Here is a 20,243-nt window from a genome sequence, read left to right on the forward strand (position 1 = left end):
TATTCACCACTCCATACACCATTTTTTTCAAACACTGCTATTAACCCCTACCGTTAATCAACTATACTTTCTACTAAACCACCATTATTCACCCCCACTATTACAATTAATTACCATCAGCTTGATTACCACAACACAATTATTCATTATCTGATCCCAATTCACTATCTATCGATTATACTGCTATTATTCAGAGTGCGCAAACTCATACTCTTCAACTACTTATATATATAATATATATATAAAATTATTTTTCGGACACGGGACCAACTTTCACGTGGTGTGTTATATGACAAACTTAAATAAAACTCTATATTTGAAATTGATTTTCGCATAACTCTTAATTATTATTCGAAATAACATATAAGGTACAAAATAATTTTATAATTGACAAATTAATTAAATATAAATTCTTTAAACGGAAAACCGAAACAAAAGAAACTTAAAAATTTTAGTTTTAAAAAACTAAATAATAAACTTCCTTTATTTTTGCATTTAAAAAAAACGACTATTTATATATACTATTTTATAAGTTTTTAAAACAAAGGAATTACCTTATATACAATATCGGGCCACCCAATTAAATATCCCAAAAATAAAATATTGCGTATATAAAATAAAAATATGTTATCCCGTGATTTTAATTAATTTTCATCAATTAACCAAAATTTTAGTCGATAATAAAATAAATACATAATTTAGTATGACATTAATTAACATTAAAAACATAAATGGTGATAGACATGTCGTAGTTTGCGGTCACATAACTTATTCATCCGTCTCGACATTTTTAAAAGATTTTTTACACGAAGATAGGGAAGACACGGATGTACAAATCGTTTTTATACACAGGTCTAATCATAATATTTATATTTAAAAATTGTATATATATATATATTTAGAGGTCTGCAAAGTGACTTAAAACCCGAGCCTGACCAGAGCCCTAATTATAAAAGCCTTGAATTCAATTTTTTTTTTCACTAAGACCCAAACCCGAATTTTTTTAAATTTGAGTGTGAATATTATAATATCCAAAAAACAATTAAAAATTATGCTTATTACCTTAAATAAAAGTTTATTTGATTGACTGCCATAATATAATCAATATTTATATTAAGTTGCATTTTATTTAAAATGGAAACATATATTTTTTATTCAGATTAAATATTAAAAAAGTTGAAAACAATGGAATTTAAAAATTATTTTGATAATATAAAATAATGTGCGTGATATAATGAACATTTTATTGAGATGCACCATTAATATTATCAATTTCATTATCACATAGTGAATAATTGTGATATATAAATATTAAGGAGTCGACTTAGGCTTTAAACAAGTCCTCTTATCTAATACATAAAATAATAACAAAATAATCTGATTAAACGGATGTTATGAAATGATGACATGTTATTCTAATTGACATTTTAATGATGAAATTTGTTAGATAAAAAATGACGTGTTATTCAAATTGACACTATGAATTTAAAATGATTATTTAGAATATTTATATTTATTTATCAGGTTGGGTCTGGCTTCGGATAGGACATCTCTTACAACCCGACCCGAATCAGAAAATAAAAAGTATTTTATGCCCGAACCTGAGCTCGGGTCAGGTCGGGTTGGGCTATGGACAACCCGTGCAGACCTCTATATATTATTATATTTTTAATGCCGTAGTACAATATTAACTTGAATTGAAAAATTATAACAAATATTTAAGACCTGATATAGATTATATACTAGGCTTATATAATATGGCTAATAAACTTAGCATACAATTTAAACGATTTGCTCAAAACTTCTTATATATAACTATCAAGTTAAATTTCTGACCATTATCTCAAGACATTTTAATAATCATTATGAGGTATATTATGTTTTTTAAAAATTGATTATTGTATACTTATTTAAATAAAATGCTTAATTATTTTGATATAATTAAAAAAAATAATAGGCATTTACCCGATTTGGACACTCTAGCTTTATTTAAACGTAATTTTACTACAGTCGAGTTTTTGCAAGGAAAAGTAACTGATCCTAACGACCTTAAAAGGGTCAAAGTAAGTAGAAATTATAGATTATTATAAATTATATAAATATATATAAATTGCAGATTCAAGAAGCCGATGCCTGCTTAGTGTTAGCAAATAAATATGCCGAAGATCCAGACGCGGAAGATGCTGCAAACATAATGAGAGTGATATCCATAAAAAACTTTTGTGCCGATATAAGAGTGTTGATTCAACTATTACAATATCAGAATAAGGTTTTAAAGAATTTTTTAAATATAATCTGTAGTTTTTGTTGTCAATTTCTAATTTAATGTTTATATTAAATATATCGAACTATTAAATGTATAATATGATTTAAAAAGTATTATATGATAATTATTATTTATAACATAAGGATTTCATTGTAAAATCATATTAATTTATTAACTCAAAATCCGAAAATTATGAATAATAAATGTATATTTATTTGAAACATCATAGGCTTATCTTTTAAACATACCAAGTTGGAATTGGAAATTAGGGGATGATGTTATTTGTATATCTGAATTAAAGTTAGGCTTTATTGCTCAAAGTTGTTTAGCAATGGGATTTTCTACAATGGTTGCGAATCTTTTTGCTATGCGATCATATAAAACGGTTCAAATATATTTTTATCATATTAAACTAACTATTTCTACTGATTCCCTTTTATAAATTAAGTCCTTAGTTTAGCTAATTTTAATGCTCTTCTAAATATCATATTTTATTGAATTTGACGTTTTTACATTATGGATAAATTTTAAATCAAATTCTTATTATTTATTAAATTAAATTCATTGTTTTTTATTTATAGAAATTTACCTCATAATAAAATAATTTTAAAATTTTATATCATCTCAAAACCATCAAGGTGTCATTTCAAACATAACGAGTTTCATTTAAAATAGGTAAATCAGTTTGAAATGGTACTTTCCTTTCCAAGTTTGAAAAGATTCTTTACCAAATAAAATGCTATAAATGTAAGCATCACAGCTTTCTATCTGTAATTCTATATTATTAATTACTATATTGTTGAAATAGCTTCCCAATATGCAAAAATGGCAAAATGATTATTTACGAGGTGCTGGTATGGAAATTTATACTGAAGCCCTATCAAACTCATTTTACGGAATGACTTTTCCAGAAGCTACCGAGTAAGTTTAAAATATATTGTTTTTTGCACTTCCCCCACCAATCAAATTTAAATTAATTACAAAACTGTTAATACAGAAAACCGTGTATAAAGTGATTACAATGGTTGTTTCAATCAGAGTTTAGAAGCCTAAACTAAAAAGGGTACTTGTTCAGTTTTGAATATTTTTTTAAAACGTGTTCCTAAAAATTTGAAAATGACTTCTAGAAATTTAAACAAAAAATAAACCTTCTAAAATGAATATACCATTGAACAATATATATTGTATATTATTGGAATCGATGTAACGTTCCTGAAGTACTCTACCTAATATACTAGTTTATTTTTAAAGGTTTTGATAAGTTGAGTTTTTTTTCAAACAAGGAATATGGTATGGATGAAAAAACATAACCAATCGGTAAATATATCATTATTTATTTTATTTAATAAGAATAAGTTTTTAAAATATTAATAATATACATCAATTGATAGGCCACACTTGTCAATACTCAATCAATCCATCAGATTCGACAGCTCATATGACACATTAAATAATTAGTTGACATGTCTCAGAGATAAGTAAAAATCCAGCTAATGATAATGCGCGTCTTCGGGCAGTACATAATTTATTTAACAACGAACGACCAAATTTAATTAAAACATTTTTTTTATTATAACATTAATCCTATTCCATATCTGGCGGCAGATTTAAACATACTTTAATTTCGTATAAGCTGCTTTTAGTAGTAAAATGTCAAATAGATTAGTTTTTAAATAGAGTACTTTTGCAACATTACACTGGTTCTGGAACCAATTCCTGAAAATTTTTACAATGATCCGGTTTATGGAAATTTTCGCATGTTCCAGGTTTTAATTTTAAACTTTGGTTTCAAATGCGTTTTATATTTTTTTAAAGTAAATTTATTAATCTTATTAAATGTCTAAATAATTTGTGACTTTACAGGTTGTGCTTTACCAAATTAAAACTCCTCTTGTTAGCTATCGAAATAAGATTTGAAAACGAGAAAGATGGAGTAGGAATGATTTTAATCAATCCCGGCCCTACCATCAAAATTAAAATGGGCACGCCAGGTTTTTTTATTGCTCAATCAGCCGATGAAGTCAAAAGGTTAAAAAATAATACGAATCGAAAGATTTATAAAACTTTGTTATAGAGCTTCCAATTATTGTAAAATATGCCACCTTGATATTACGGACGTTTCTATGATCAAAAAATGCAAATGCAAAAATAGTAAAAAAAAATTTTTTAATCTAATTTTAAAAAACCAAGAATAATTTTGTTGCATAATATAATTTAATATCATAATATACAAAGGTTATATATGTACATATTAATTTTATATTAAAAAACTTTGTATGAATATTTATGTATTTAAAGTTGCTAAACTGAAGCAAGGAATAAAGAGCGTTCAAGCCTTTAGTGGTAATATTGTATTTTATGTCCATTCTTATCAAATATTTGTCAACTTAGATTTTTTAAAATATATATCTTTTTCTTTATTTTAAAAAAAACTTCACTACCTTGATTTGTCTAAATGTTTCATGTCGTTCATCCACATAAGCAAAAGTAAATAAACTTAAAACTACTACACCTCAAGGAAAAGATACAAGTTTGTTATAATTAGAATTTGTTTTAAAAACTAATGTACTAACATATATTATATATGAATCTACAGAAAACTAATATGACGTTTTAAGAGTGGTTAATATGTGTAAAATATATTGTGTGAAGCCTGAATACTAAATACTTAATATATATGTGTGTATGTTTAAAACGTATATTAACTTTTTATTATGTTAGTGTGACCAATTTAATTTTTATATTTAATAATAAACTTTAAAATATATTAATCATATATTTTTTAAAACACAATATTGTTACAGTAGATAGTTTTTAGATTGGGAGGATTAGAAACCTAAATATAAAATAGAAATAAAAATATATACTAAAATTATAGTCTGAATCCTTTATTAAATACTAATACCAAAAATTAATTAAAAATTATTTAATTAATATAAAGTGAAATTATAACCAAAAAAAAAATAAAAAATAAAAAGTAAAAGTATAAAATACTAAAAATTATATGCGAAAAATTAAGTGAAAGTAAAAAAAAAAGTTTAAGTTCTTTAAATGATAACTTGTGTCTTTTATATAAAATTAACATCATCCGATTATAAAATAAAATTTCGTCTCATTATAATGAACTTTACATCATTATTCAAAAATTTATATTAAACAAAACCAAATAACTTAAAAACCATTATAATATAATACTCGTTTTATTAACAATATACAACATATTCAAATTTAATTTTATATAAAAAAATTATTTTTCGTAAATATTCAAATTTATAAGCAAATCGAAATAATGCAATCACAACACCCTTCCACTTAAATCAGACCCACCATTCAGCGACTGACCAACTTTCTTTCAATTTCGACTTTACTGATCGTATATCTCCACTACTTCTATTCTGCTTAGTCTCGAATGTCTTCTAAATTCTAACGATGGTTGTCTATTGTCTAATATTCTTCACTTCTAAGGACTGTTTGATCCGATTACAATCTGAAATTCTTGAATCCTTCAGTTTCTTGTCAACCCTGGTAAACGATTATCTCTTCTCTATAGGAATTGACGAACTCGATTCACACCTGTTATCACTATTCCCGATAAATTCTTCTAGTCTTTTTAATTATATTTCGTTGTAATTCCTTTTGCAATTTATCCTAGTCTTTGCTTGTTTCTAACATTTTCTGGTAATTAATGATTAGTATATTATCTGGTAAACGACGACGACTTTTGTTAACGATTGTAGCTTGACCGCATTGACCAGTTGTTCTTGCTAGTCACCTATTTCTAACGTTCTTTTGTATTAACCGATTGGCTCTTTAACTCGGTAAACGTTTGACGATAATTTGTCTGCTATTAACGATTGTTTCCAAGAATTCTGGTCTCTATGATCCTCAACTTTCGTATCTTAGACTAAAGTTTCCTTCAACAATTGGCGATATTAGTAAGCGCTTAACGATTGCAGCATAAATATCTCGAACATCTGTTCTATCTAGTTTCTTGTTTTAAATGTTCTCTTTTAATTGATTAATGCTTTTTCTCGGTATATGATTGGCTATAATTTGCCTTCGATTACTATTGTTTCCACTTGTCTCTATGATCGTCAACTTTCGTATCTTAGACTAGAGTTTCAGTAAACACTTGGATATATTGGTCAGCGATTAACGATTGCAGCATGAACGTCTTGACCATCTGTTCTATCTAGTCTCTTGTTTCCAACGTTCTCTTGTAATTGTTTAGCTCCTTTCATCTAATTCTTGTAACTGTATCGATCTTTTAGATTTCCGAGTCCTCTACGACAGTTTGCACTTGCCAGGATATCGACTTTGTCTTAAGATATCTTTATTCTCATTGATCTTTTCTTAAGCGGGTAATCGCATCTAATACATTTACCTAAAATAATCTATTTAACCCTTTATAACTTCTGAAATATTTTGTCACTTTCTTATCACTTTTTCTTACATTCATTCTCAAATCCAATATATCAATAAAATATATCATATATCCACTCTGTCTTAATGTATAAGGTTATCGCCTCTAATCTAATTTTTCCTTACATAATATATTAATGGCTTAACTTCGATATACCTTTTCACTCTCTAAATTAAATCTTAAAATTATAATACATCGTCAAAATACGCTAAATTAATTATACCATTATGTCAAATTCTATCACCCCTCTACCCTCAATCAAGCTCAAATCCATATCTTCCTTGGGCCATTTGTAGGTAATCGTCCTTTAGCTATCAATCCACATCCTTTGTCAAACATGTCAATCTACCGTTGAATCTATATCTAAAATTCTCTTGAATATCTTGAATCTAGAAAAAATCTTAGTTCTAAATTTTTATTCAAAAAAATCTTGTCTTCTTGTGGTACACGCTTGTTCTTTAAAGAAAAATATAATATCTATTTCTTTTCTTCTTTATGTAGTTCACGCCCATTGTTCAAAAACAACTGGAATAAATATCTTTATTCTTTTACACCAACTGACTTATCTTCTCGCAAGTCTCGTTGTTTCTCAACACACCAAAATTATGATTCTCATAACTCTCGCAGACTTGTTAAAAAACAAATCAATTATGTCTATCATCAATTTTATTCTATCTGAAAATATGATTCTCATAATTGTGTATATCATCAATTTTATTCTATCTGAAAATATGATTCTCATAATTATGTCTCATCAATTTCATTCTATCTGAAAATATGAATCTCATAATTGTGTATATCATCAATTTCATTCCATCAGAAATTATGATTCTCATAATTGTGTCTATCATCAATTTGTTCCTTTATAAATTATGATTCTCACAATTATGTTTATCATCAATTTTAAAACACAAAATATGATTCTATAATTCTAGCACAACTTGTTTAAAAAAACATACTTTTTATATTACCATTATATATCACTATCTTACACTAAAATTCTTCTTTAAAAACATCTTGAATTCTCCTACTTTTTTTTTTATATTTTACACTCTTGTAACTAGTCTTATTTTAATCAAAAATACACTCTTGTAACTACTAACTATTTTAATCAAAAAAAAGTCTTTTTCTCTTCCAAAGTATTTCGTATCCATATCAATATTAAAAAAAATTATTTATTCATTCTGCACGATATTTTCTTATATCTACAACCGATTAAAACAATTTAAAATAAATCTTATCATTTATTTTTTAGTATTTCCCTATTCTCCTCTTGTCTTTCTTTTTACTATTATTAGAATAACGTTGCCTAATTGACTTAAAATCTTATTAATGATTCAAAAAAAATAAAAATCCGATCTCTAATTGAGCTCGATTGCGGCATAAATTATCCAATGACGAAAGCCGTTTCTCTTTATGAAGATTTTTGGTTAATCTACAACCTAACATTCCTATATCAAATCCTTAAGGCTGTTTTATCTCTCGCAGCCCTTAAAATAAAAGTTAAACGTAAATCTTCAATAAGAGTTTAATTACAATATCAACTATTTTCTAACAATATATTTATATTCTAATCTTATTTGCCCAATTTTTAAATTATTATATCTTAGCAAACTATTAGTTTAATTTTAATATTTGCAATTTATGTTTCTTTTTCTTTGTCATAGTTATTTCTAGTGGTCAATTTATAATAATTCTAAAATCTAAAATATCATAGTCTCTATTAGTTTCAAAATTCAAATGGTTTTTAGTTTACCAGTAACTTCTAAATATAAAATTCCTAATTATCACCTTTAAATAACTAAACACAAACTTCTTTATATCTTATCTACTATGAATGCTACCTTTATAATTCTTTGTTTTTAATTTTAGATATTATATTCCTACATAATTTTGTAACATAATCTTATCAAAATAATTTTTCTATTTCAACCTACATCTTTAAAAATAAATCTAAATCTCTTTTTTATCCAATTTTTATTTAAAAAGATAAATTTTCTTCTTTTTAGAATACTTCTCTAAATTTTTTCCTACTTTTATTTACATATTTTTCTTGCGTTCTTCTGGATTTTTTTTTTGTATTAGAATACAGTTTGACACGTCTCCTTGTCCCACTGTATATATTGATTTGCATTATACTGAAAAATTGTAATTGCCCTGACACACTGTCTCATACAGCATCATTGTTACAGTAGAAAGTTTTTAGATTGGGAGGATTAGGAACCTAAATATAAAATAGAAATAAAAATATATACTAAAATTATAGTTTGAATCCTTTATTAAATACTAATACCAAAAATTAATTAAAAATTATATAATTAATATAAAGTGAAAACATAACCAAAAAAAAAATAAAAAAGAAAAAGTAAAAGTATAAAATACTAAAAATTACATGCGAAAAATTAAGTGAAAGTAAAAAAAAATTAAAAAAGTGGAAGTCCTTTAAATGATAAAACTTGTGTCTTTTATATAAAATTAACATCATCCGATTATAACATAAAATTTTGTCTCATTATAATGAACTTTACATCATTATTCAAAAATTTATATTAAACAAAACCAAATAACTTTAAAACCGTTATAATATAATACTCGTCTTATTAACAATATACATATTCAAATTCAATTTTATATAAAAAATTATTTTTCGTAAATATTCAAATTTATAAGCAAATCGAAATAATGCAATCACAACAAATATATATTAACTATGATCATTTATTAATAGCGGCTTTTACAACCCCAAATCACTAATAATTTTCCTCCTTAAATTTTTTTTATTTTTAACACCTTAAAATTTTTATTCCCTTATTCCCTCCTAACACTTTTGTCTTCCCTTCCAATTTTACCCTTTTACAATATAATATTTATCTTATTAATATAACAGTCAATATATTTTAAATTAGATATGTAATTGTATGTAAATTAAAATATATTGCAAAATATTATAACGATAATTGCATCATAAAAAATGCGACCATAATAACTTATAATTAGTGCTGTGAACGTTATTACAAAAAAAGAATACAGTTACTCGTTACGTCTGAAAAAAGGAATGCATTACCGTTACTGGTTACCTTTTTAAAAAAGGTACGCACGTTACTGACTATTCAAAAAAGTAACCGGTTACTCTTTACTTAAAAAACTAAATATAATATACAAAAAAAATATTTATTTTATTCCTATAATATATAATATAAATAAAACTATACAAAATGACAGGGACGAAGCGTCCATAGAAGCAAGGGAAGCATTGCTTCCCTTGAAATTTTTTTTACAAAATTCTTAGATAAACTTAGTATAATCTTTATACTATGTTAAAAAAAAATAAAATTACTTCCTTAAAATAATTAATATATTTTTTATAACGTTAAAAAGATTTATAATATTTTACTACGATAAAAAATTTACGTTAAAAAATTTACTATTATTTTTACTACGTTCAAAAATTTACTATTATTTTTACTACGTAACAAAATTTACTATTATATTTACTATGTTAAAAAATGATGGAAGCAAATTTAATATTGCTTATTTTCCTATAATAAATATACTAATAAATCATGATTCCTACGATATTTTTTTGGTGTAATTTTTTTATTACGTTAAAAAAAATATACAAGAGGGAAGCAAATCTAATATTGCTTATTTTTTCAATAAATAAATAGAAAATCATGTTATGATATTGTTTAATTTTACGATTAAAAAATAAGCATTGGGGAAGCAAATAAAAAATTGCTTATTCTTTTATAAAAGAAAAATAAATTTTTTATATTAAATTTTTTTTCTTACTTTTTTTAAAAAAAAATTTTTTCCTTTAAATTAATGTTTAATAATTGTAATTGTATTATTGAAAATTTATTAATATTATCATTTAGCTCAAGAAATTTTGATTCCAAAAAATTAATTATTGAAAAAGGAAGACCAAAGCCAATTTTAAGAAATTTAAAAAAAGAAATAAAATCTTGCATTCGTAATTTTTCTATCGATAAATATGAATGGCTCAGTGGATGTGAATTTTCTAATTCACTATATTGTTGGTCATGCTTATTATTCCCAAAGGAAAAATATGTTTGGAATGATAGAGGATTTTCAGATATGAATAATATTTCAAAGGCAGTTAAACGACATGAAGAATCAACAGCTCATTTGCAGTCGATGATTCAATTAAAAACATTTGGCGAAATTCGTATTGAAAATATGATAAATTCGATGCGCAAAATATCAATCGAACATCATAATTCGAAAGTTAAATCAAATAGAGAAATATTGAAAATTTTAATCAATTCTATATGTTTTCTTGGAGTTCAGCAGCTCGCATTCCGTGGTGATGATGAATCACCTAATTCAGTAAATAGAGGAAATTATATTGAATTAATTTATTTGCTCGCGGAAGAAAAATTGCTATTAAAACATTATTTAGAAAATATAAAACTTTTATTGGACTATCAAGTGATATCCAAAATGATTTAATTAATTCCATTTCATATGTCTTACACCAAAAAATATTAGATGAATTGGAAGAAACGGAATTTATAACAATAATATTAGATGAAACAATTGATATAAATAATAAATCCCAACTGGCTGTAGTTCTTCGATATGTTTTAAATAACGGGACATTATATGAAAGATTTATTGAATTCTTTGATGTTACAATGCATCGTGATGCTAATTCTTTATCAAAATTTATCATTAAATTTTTGAATGATAAGAAAATTATGAAAAAATTGATAGGTCAAAGTTACGATGGCGCAGCTGTTATGTCAGGTGATTGACATAAACTGCAAGCAAAAATTAGAGACGTCGATCCTTCTGCACTTTATATTCATTGTTTTGCCCACAAGTTAAATCTTATATTATCAAAATCTTGCAGCAAAATAAAAGAATATAAGGTTTTTTTTGCAACTTTATCTGGTTTAGCCAGTTTTTTTAGTACATCATCTAAGCGTACAGCAGAATATGATAAATATGTTTAAAAAAAATTACCACGAGTAGCCCCAACAAGATGGGAATACAATGGTCGGCTGGTTCAAACAGTTTTCAATTATTTGAAGGATCTAGTCGTTATTTTTGAAAGTATGATTGATGAAGAATCTGATATTGTTTGGGATAATGATGTTCTAATAACATCTCGTGGCTATTTAAATATATTAAATGATGCAAATTATCTAATTTTGTTATATTTTTTTCAAGAAGTTTTTCCAGAATCTGATTTATTATTTGATATACTTCAAACTAAAATTAACGATGTACCATATTGTCTTAAAAGTATTAACAATTTCAGAAATTCAGTTAAATCTAACATAGAAAACTTTGATGTTTTTTGGAGAAATTTAAATGTAAAGGAAAATATTGAAGACAATTTAGATAAAAAAACGTAATAGATCCGGATTGCCTAATACAAGAGAATTTTATAAAAATTTGATAATTAAAATAATAGATACTATAATCAATGAAATTGATTTTCGGTTTGATACATTAAAAAATATCAAATTCGTCGAATTGTTAGATATTAGTAAATTTCAAATATTTAATCATAATTTCCCAAAATATTTATTAGACAATTTAAATGACACTTAATTTTTCGACTTACACAAGCTGGAAACCGAATTAAAGGTAGTGTTTCTTGACGATGAATTTAAAAAGAGAAAAAATGTTTATGAAATACTTGAATTTTTAATTAATACCGATTTGATGAAAAGTTTTAAAGAGTTTTTTAAATTATGCAAATTCATTTTAACTTTGGCTGCAACAACAGCAAGTGCAGAACGGGGGTTTTCATCTTTAAAAATAATCAAATCTTATTGTAGAAACAGAATGAGTCAAAATCGATTATCGAATCTAGCTTTGATTTCTATTGAAAAAAAATTATTGAAAAATTTAAAATCTAGTAATAACTTTTATAATTCAGTACTTGATCATTTTACTCAAAAACAAAGACGAATTCCGCTTATTTATAAATCTTAATTTTTTATGGTTTGACTAATAAATAAAATAAAAAAATTTTTTGATTGCTTCCCTACTAGTAAACTTGACGCCTCGTCACTGCAAAATGAATATATAATAAGATAAGATCTTTTTATAAAAAATTTTATATATATATAATTATAATATAAATAAAATTATGTAAAAATAATATATTAGATATAAGATAACATCTTTTTGTAACAATTTTTTATTTATTTTTAGCAACAATTGATTTTCAAAATTTTGATCAGTGCCTATTGCTAATCACGAGCTTTCGCCATGCTAAACAGATGTTAAATTTACACAGAGGATGGGAGAGTTGTATAATATTTAATAAATAAAAATTTTAATTCTGGAAATTAATCAAAAATATTTAAAGATTTAACTTTATTTTGAAAAAAGCTTAATATCATCTTCACAAAGATCTTCATTCATTTACTCATCAAATTTTTTTTTATCTTTATCATGTGTGTTGGATAAAAGAATTAGGTCTGCTCTTTCTTTATCAAGATCTTTTCTCAAATTGGAAATAAGTTCTAGCATTCTTCCTTTGTTGACCTTTAATTTTATCTAGGGCCAATCCAATTAAAATAGTGGGTGATTATTGCAGATAGTTTATATTCATCTTGATAGATTCGTTTGAATCAAACAAAATATATTGTAAACAATATAACTTGAAATTAAGCTATTTTTTAAGTTTTAATATTATGATAGTTATCGTGGGAATGAGATATCCCAAATGCATTATTTTAACCATTCAATATTCACCCATGAACGACTTGTCGTTATCTAAAAATCTCTATTCAGATTTATCAGAAGTTTCGTCAAATTTTTGGCAATTCTCCTTAATAAGACTATCTATTGATTTTATGGAGTTTTAAAAAGAGTTCCATCTTTATAACCGGTTTGATCAGATATCTTCCCATGTTTTCCTTAAAAATAGCTTCATAGTTTGAAGATTAACCATGTTTATTCCACATTAGCTTACACTTAGAAAATGTAATTTTTTAAATGGTTTTAAAATGGACATCGTTACCTGCTTTTTCAATGTCAACACGCAATGAGATTTATGGTGTGTTCTGAACAGGAATGATGCTTAGGTAAGTATGCAATACTACCATTAGTATATTTTGATTTTTAAATAGATCAAATAGCAGAGGAACTATTTTATCATCCGATTCCTCTCCTTGTTCATATACTCTAATAAATTTTTTTTAAATAAATATATTATAATTTTTTTACTTGAAAGCTTTTATAATTCTAGCATTGTCGGTAATGCATTTGGTCACTTTATTTTGTATCTTATATGTGGTAAAAATTTCAAAGATTATTACAACTAGATAATCAAATGTGTGTTTTTGGTTTAGCCTTTTACAGGCGGCTCAAACCCTCTCAAGAGTGTCTGGGTGTAGCCAGTGTACCGTCATTCCTAAATAAGAGCTTTGTTAAAAGACAATATTATCAATCTATAAAATATATATTTTATATACCGATGATAAGCTGACCAAGAATCCACAGTTGTACAGACAATTTTGGGATACACAATAAATCCACTGACTTTGCCATGGTGTCATATACTTAGTTAATTTTTAATACGATGGTAGGCTTAGACATTGCTTTTTTAGTTAGCTGCAATTTTTTGATAATATTAATAAATGCAGTACTTTCTACAATTGAAAATGGTTGTAATTCTTCAATTAAAAAATTAAAACTAATTCATCAACAGCTGGATTGTATTATTTTTATCTTTGATATAGATGGATTCTCCATTTCAATGTGTATGAGTTGATCGGCTTTAATTTTTTTTTATTACTATTCAATTGTTCATTAATTACTTTCATTTTTGAGGAATTTTTATTCATAATTTTTTAATTAAAATATTATTAATTCCTGAAAATTCTTATCTTTTACAATAATTGATGATAAATCTTTTAAAAATTTAATTGAATTTTTTATCCCCTCAGTAAGCTTATTGTCAAGGAAAACATTAAAAATTGAAATTATGATTGCCAAAGATAATTTTTCAATTTCTTATCTTTTTAGAATTCAGAATTATCATTTAAAAAGGAATCAGGAAAAATATCTAGGTTCAGTTCTCTAAAACAATATTGCTTTATGGTTTTATTCAATGAAAATATACTATATTAATATAAAAATATAACCATGTCCAAAATATAATTCTTAAAAATTCAATTAATTTAACAACGACTTCATAATACAAAGTATATATATTTATTTAAAAATACATATTTATTTAAACAAAGTTTTTTTAAATTACTAATTTATTATTTAAATTTATTAACAATTTGATGTTAAACCAATAGCAATACTATAACAAGAAATAGAAGATATTGTTTAAACCTAATATAATATTTTGAGCCAATACCAATATTTTGTTAATCTTGGGTATTATGTTGGTCCCCAGCCTATTACTCTAGTATAATTTAATTGCTTATATTTTAATTTCATGATTAAGTTTTTTAAAAATATTATTAAAGATTACTAAATTTTATTACTTTCATATTTATCAAATAAAAAGAATAAACAAATATTCATAAATATATATAATAAAAAATATATTAAAAATGAGTGTAAATTTTAAAAATATCGATGGTCTAAAAAGAGCTTATAGTAAAAATGTACCTAAAAAACATGTATAATTATGTTTAAAAATTTATAATTGTAAGTAATAAAATTTACAAATATTAAAGATTACTTCTTTTGTTAATTTATAATACCCATGATTTAATATTCTATTATTAAAATAATGTTTTAAATAATAATATATTAATTCATCTTTTTACCTTTATATGCTTTTTTAAGTTTGAACTGCTGTATATAGAGGTTTAAATATTTGTGTTGGGACGTAATTTACATTTACAAAGTCTAGTCTTTATACCCTTAATTTTCTTTATTGGTATAAAATATATTTCAAATTGGGGCCATGTTAGTGCTAAATCATCTTCATCTGACGAAGTAAGTACTATGGATATAATATTCTTAAAATAAATTATAAAATAGAATAATAATATTATTATTAACATTTACTTTGAATATTAATTAGATTAACATTAACTGAAAATTTAACAACGAGAATTTAAAATAAAAATGAAGGAATGGGGGTTGATATGAATTAAAAACTCGGCTTAAATTATTTAGATTAAAAAATAAATAAAAGTAATTTTATAATATAATAAAATATGTTTTCTTTTTTTAATATTTTTTAAGAAAAAATGTATAGTAACGAGTAACGTTTTATTTTGCCGTTACTCAAAAAAAGTAGTGCGGTACCGTTACTCGTTACCTCTAGAAGAATAACGAACGGCGTTCCTTATCTTCAAAAAAGGTAACAAGTTAGTAACGACGTTACTTTACAGCACTACTTATAATGCACCATATAATTGAGATCGCCAATTAGATTAGTTGCATATATGGTATATCATAAATTTTATTTAATTTTCATTGTTAATAAATTAATATTTAAAATTATAAATATCAAAATTATTCCAAGTTCTAAAAAATCCTAAGATTTTTATTGTGATCTTGTGTCTTAACCCCCCCCCCCCCACAACCTTCCGTGGTAGAGGCTGCTGATCATGTAAATAATTCCTTATAAATTACTTAATGATAAAAATTAAGTTCAATGACTTTAGATATAGGAATGGGTTTAAATTTCTTATTATAATTAGTTTTTGATTATATTTATATTTAGTCAATAAAATTATTTTTCAACATACATTATAATAGAAATAATGATAAGTGATATTGTAAACAGTGTAACAGCTTCATCAAAAATTAAGAAATTTCAAATGGATAAATCATCAAGCTTATCTCCTTCTTCGTCTCAAAAATCTATTAATGGTGAGGGAACTAACTTGTTAAAGTTAAATAGAATTCGTTTTTGTAATTGTCTAACAATTATCTAGTAAACTTTACATTGTACCTATTAATTCGGATGAACAAAACTCACTGCAAATTAAAAATCAAAGCGTAATATACGAACGTAGGTTTGATATAACTGGAATGTTCCATTGGTGTCCTGAGCGTAAAATTGAAGATTGTTTAATCGTTAGCTATTTCTTTTACATATATATATTATACCATAATATATGCTATCTAGGACCCTCTTCAAGCTACTATGATAATTTGGAGTGGGCATGTTGTGGTATGTATATTCGCACAAAAAGATTCTCCCTTAATAGGCCTAAGGAATTTAGTTATGCCCCTCAGAGCTAGTTGTTATCATTATCACGAGCTTAAACACGTTATCTTGCTGGGTAACGTGGAATATATTAAACGTGAATGGAAAACTATTCATAATCTACCTAAAATATCTATTTACGATGTACATATTTTATTGGAATTTATTTGATTCATATATAATTACCTAAATTATTACATTAGTATTTTTTAAAATCCGAGAGAAAAACCTTGAAAATAAAACCTCTGAAAGCCCCCTTCCCTTTCGAAGTTATTAATAATTGATAATATCACTCTAGCCTTCTTGCCCACATCAAAAACATACACAAAATTATTAAATATTAGGTTATCCCTAGCAATCATATATATACTAATCTCACCCTACATCTGGCCTTAGCCCCTTCCTAATTTCGGTGAAATATATCTAAGTCTACATTATGCCTTTATAACCTTGTTAAGGTAGAAATAAGGAAAAAAAAGATTCTTCTATTTATAATTCTAACTTACAGGAGGTGTCAGGGTCCAGTTTCTGTAAGATTTGAGCAAAAGATTATTAGGTTGATTGCACCAACGGGACCATAAGTGTCTGCTTGTACCAATCGTAAATTATCCTCTATATCATTGATCCTAACTAACGTTTAGTTTTTAGATGCCTAATTTGGTTAAAATATATTTGACCCTAGCTCCCATCCTTCAAATACAAATAAAATATTTGAAATTTACAATTAGAAGCTTCCGATCCAACCATTTTTCCTAATTGACTCACCACAAGGTCTCGATGGTACAATAAGACTGTGATAATTTAATAATAAAAAAAAAATAATTTGTATTTTATATGAAATGTAGTAGTTTTTAAAAGTATTTGTATAGATATCGATTGACAGATCTTTTGAATTTGTAAGGTTATGGTGTTGATACGTTTTAATTAACAACTTATCGTTATACTTGTCACATCATGCTTTTATTTATAGCCCATACCCGGTTTAAATAAGATCAAGCAAATTAAATTATATAACAAATTTTTAAAAAATTTAAGTTGATTAGGTCATTAACTGTCCTGTTTTCCCCTACTGTTTTTCAGGAGGTTTTATTTTCGTTGTTTTCCATACCATGAACAATATAAGAAAATAAAAAAAAAAATTTATTTATTGATGTAATATGTTCATTATGTCAAGGGTTCACCTCTGATAAGATCTGATCTAAGAGCGGTCAGCGTGAATCTCTGTGATATGTGCGTTATACTATCCGCCAAAGTTACCCAAATTGACGACACCGCTTTAGGAGACAAAGAAGCTATTTTAGCTACTTTAAATATAAAGGCAATGAATTTCGAAGAGGGAATACCGAATTCTAATGGTTTACATTTATATCATTTGCATTAACTTTTTAATTGATATCGTTTAAAGCTCTCGAAATCTCAACCGCACCTCGAAATTCGTTACTACCATTGCAAAGGCGTGGTTTTAAAAAAGGAACGTCCATTCCAATGATAACAGAATTAAGTGGGTATACAATATATTTTTTTTATCTATACATATATTTTTATAATATTTTATTATATACAGGGTAGTCCGATTGAAGTGATACCCTTTTCACTTAACCATAACGCCGTCAGTCTTTAGGATTTTTTTACGAAATTTTACAGAGGATAAAACAATAACTCCTTCTTAACAATTCTACAAAATTTTATTTTCTTAATAGGCTTAGAAGATATGTAACTTTATTTAGAAAAAATAATAAAAAAACAAAACACAAATTACAAATTCCAATTTATTAAAGTTTAGATTTAATATAAAAAATAATTAACATTATTGAAAAAAATCATATCAAAGTATTCTCAAAGTAGCCTCCTGTATCTTGTACGCAGGCGTGAAGATCATTTCTCCATTTTCCTGGGCATAATTTATGATTGCCTATCAAAGTTTCCCAATCTTCCAAAAGTCTTGTCTTAAGTTGGTTAACATTATTAATTGTGGTACGGTACACACGTTCCTACAGAATACCCCAAATATCATAATCCAATGGGTTGAAGTGAGGGCTGTTTAGAACTATAACAATAAAAACAAAATCCTGTTCAGTGGCACGGTGAGCCGGAACATTGTCCTGCTTAAATATGAAATACTAGTACTCGCCACACAATTCTTTTATTGTGGGCAATATAGGAGCTCTTATAATAAGATATCTCTGTAATAAGATTCGTTTATCCTAACACCTGGATTGATAAAAATGAGTTGAATACTGCCAAAAATTTGAAACACCTGATTTGAAAAATTTGAATCACACCTGAATAATAGATTAGCACTTACTTCTCTCTTCTTGTGGCAGATAAAACATAAACCTATCATTCTTCAAATTAACGGGTGAAGCCACAGTAAATAGCTTTTCATCGGTAGACCAAATAAAATCAAGTTTGGATTTAATTTACGCAAAAGTTTCTTAGCACGAATCAAACTAGCAAATTTATTCGCAGTTGTAAGATGTTGAGCCTTTTTCTTCCTTAAACATTTTAGCCGCACCTTATGAATAATTTGATGTAAGTTTGTGGTAAATCAATATTTCTGGATATTTAAGAAATCGTCTTATGGGTGTTTGGTCTTCTTGGCTCATTACGTGTATCAAATAGTTTAATACTTGTCCGAGTTCGGGCATTTCGTGGTTTCCCAACACCATAACTTTTGTTTGCTGATCCCGTTGTATCAATTTTGCGAATGAGCCGATTGAGTTCTGAAAGAGACTTATTTCTATTTGGGAATTCCTGAAATCAACATTTGGCACCATAGTGTCATTCTTTTCGCAAAATTTTAATTAAACAACTTAAATCATCTTTAGTAATAACCTTATTTTTTATATCGTTTGGTATTAAAAAAATTGTTTGGTTTTTTTATTTTTAGATAAAGTTGCATATTTTTTAAACCTATTAAATAAATTTATAAAATTTCGAAGAATTGGAATGACTTATTTCATCACTCTGAAAAATTTCTTAAAATATCTTAGAAACTGACTGAGTTATGATTAACTGAAAAAGGGTGTCACTTCAATCGGTCTACCCTGTATATCAATTAAAATTTTATTGTATTATTAGTATTATATAGTTAGATATATACTAAATGAGCTGCACATTAACAAGTTAATTGAATATAATTTTAAAGTAATTTTTGTTTAAAAATGGGAATTAGTGAACGATTCAAATGTTCAATTTTTGGACCAAGATGACGACGATGACCCCGATACAGAGTTATATTTGACTCAGCCATTTGCTTGTGGCACTGCCTTTGCTGTTAGTGTATTAGATTCCATCATGAGCACAGTATTCTAATTTTTTTATGAATGATTTATAGGTAATTTATGATAGTAGATTTTATGGGAATAATAATGAATTTCTTA

The 20,243-nt window shown here is 25.7% G+C and overlaps 1 protein-coding gene across 2 annotated transcripts in view; it reads left to right on the top strand.

The window, feature by feature from the left end:
* Positions 1-20,243, top strand: part of LOC135928337 (calcium-activated potassium channel slowpoke-like) — a 90,494-nt gene that overhangs the window by 63,607 nt on the left and 6,644 nt on the right. Inside the window, exons 9-23 of one of the 2 annotated variants that reach the window (XR_010572296.1) lie at positions 742-852; positions 1,958-2,063; positions 2,117-2,269; positions 2,496-2,651; positions 3,075-3,187; positions 4,130-4,294; positions 4,341-4,417; positions 4,565-4,609; positions 4,749-4,796; positions 16,407-16,542; positions 16,586-16,727; positions 16,780-17,004; positions 18,035-18,215; positions 18,266-18,365; positions 20,036-20,166. Coding sequence is in view for 1 of the 2 variants with exons in the window: in XM_065464782.1 (XP_065320854.1) it covers positions 742-852; positions 1,958-2,063; positions 2,117-2,269; positions 2,496-2,651; positions 3,075-3,187; positions 4,130-4,294; positions 4,341-4,417; positions 4,565-4,609; positions 4,749-4,796; positions 16,407-16,542; positions 16,586-16,727; positions 16,780-17,004; positions 18,035-18,215; positions 18,266-18,361; positions 20,036-20,166 (1,885 nt within the window). In the remaining variant the exon portion in view is untranslated. The remainder of the gene's footprint in view (positions 1-741; positions 853-1,957; positions 2,064-2,116; positions 2,270-2,495; positions 2,652-3,074; positions 3,188-4,129; positions 4,295-4,340; positions 4,418-4,564; positions 4,610-4,748; positions 4,797-16,406; positions 16,543-16,585; positions 16,728-16,779; positions 17,005-18,034; positions 18,216-18,265; positions 18,366-20,035; positions 20,167-20,243) is intronic. The other variant, XM_065464782.1, reaches the window with a different exon arrangement.

This window comes from Gordionus sp. m RMFG-2023, chromosome 4 (assembly GCF_954871325.1).
Source record: "Gordionus sp. m RMFG-2023 chromosome 4, tfGorSpeb1-WG-v2, whole genome shotgun sequence".
In the NCBI taxonomy this organism is placed as follows: Eukaryota; Metazoa; Nematomorpha; class Gordioida; order Chordodea; family Parachordodidae; genus Gordionus; species Gordionus sp. m RMFG-2023.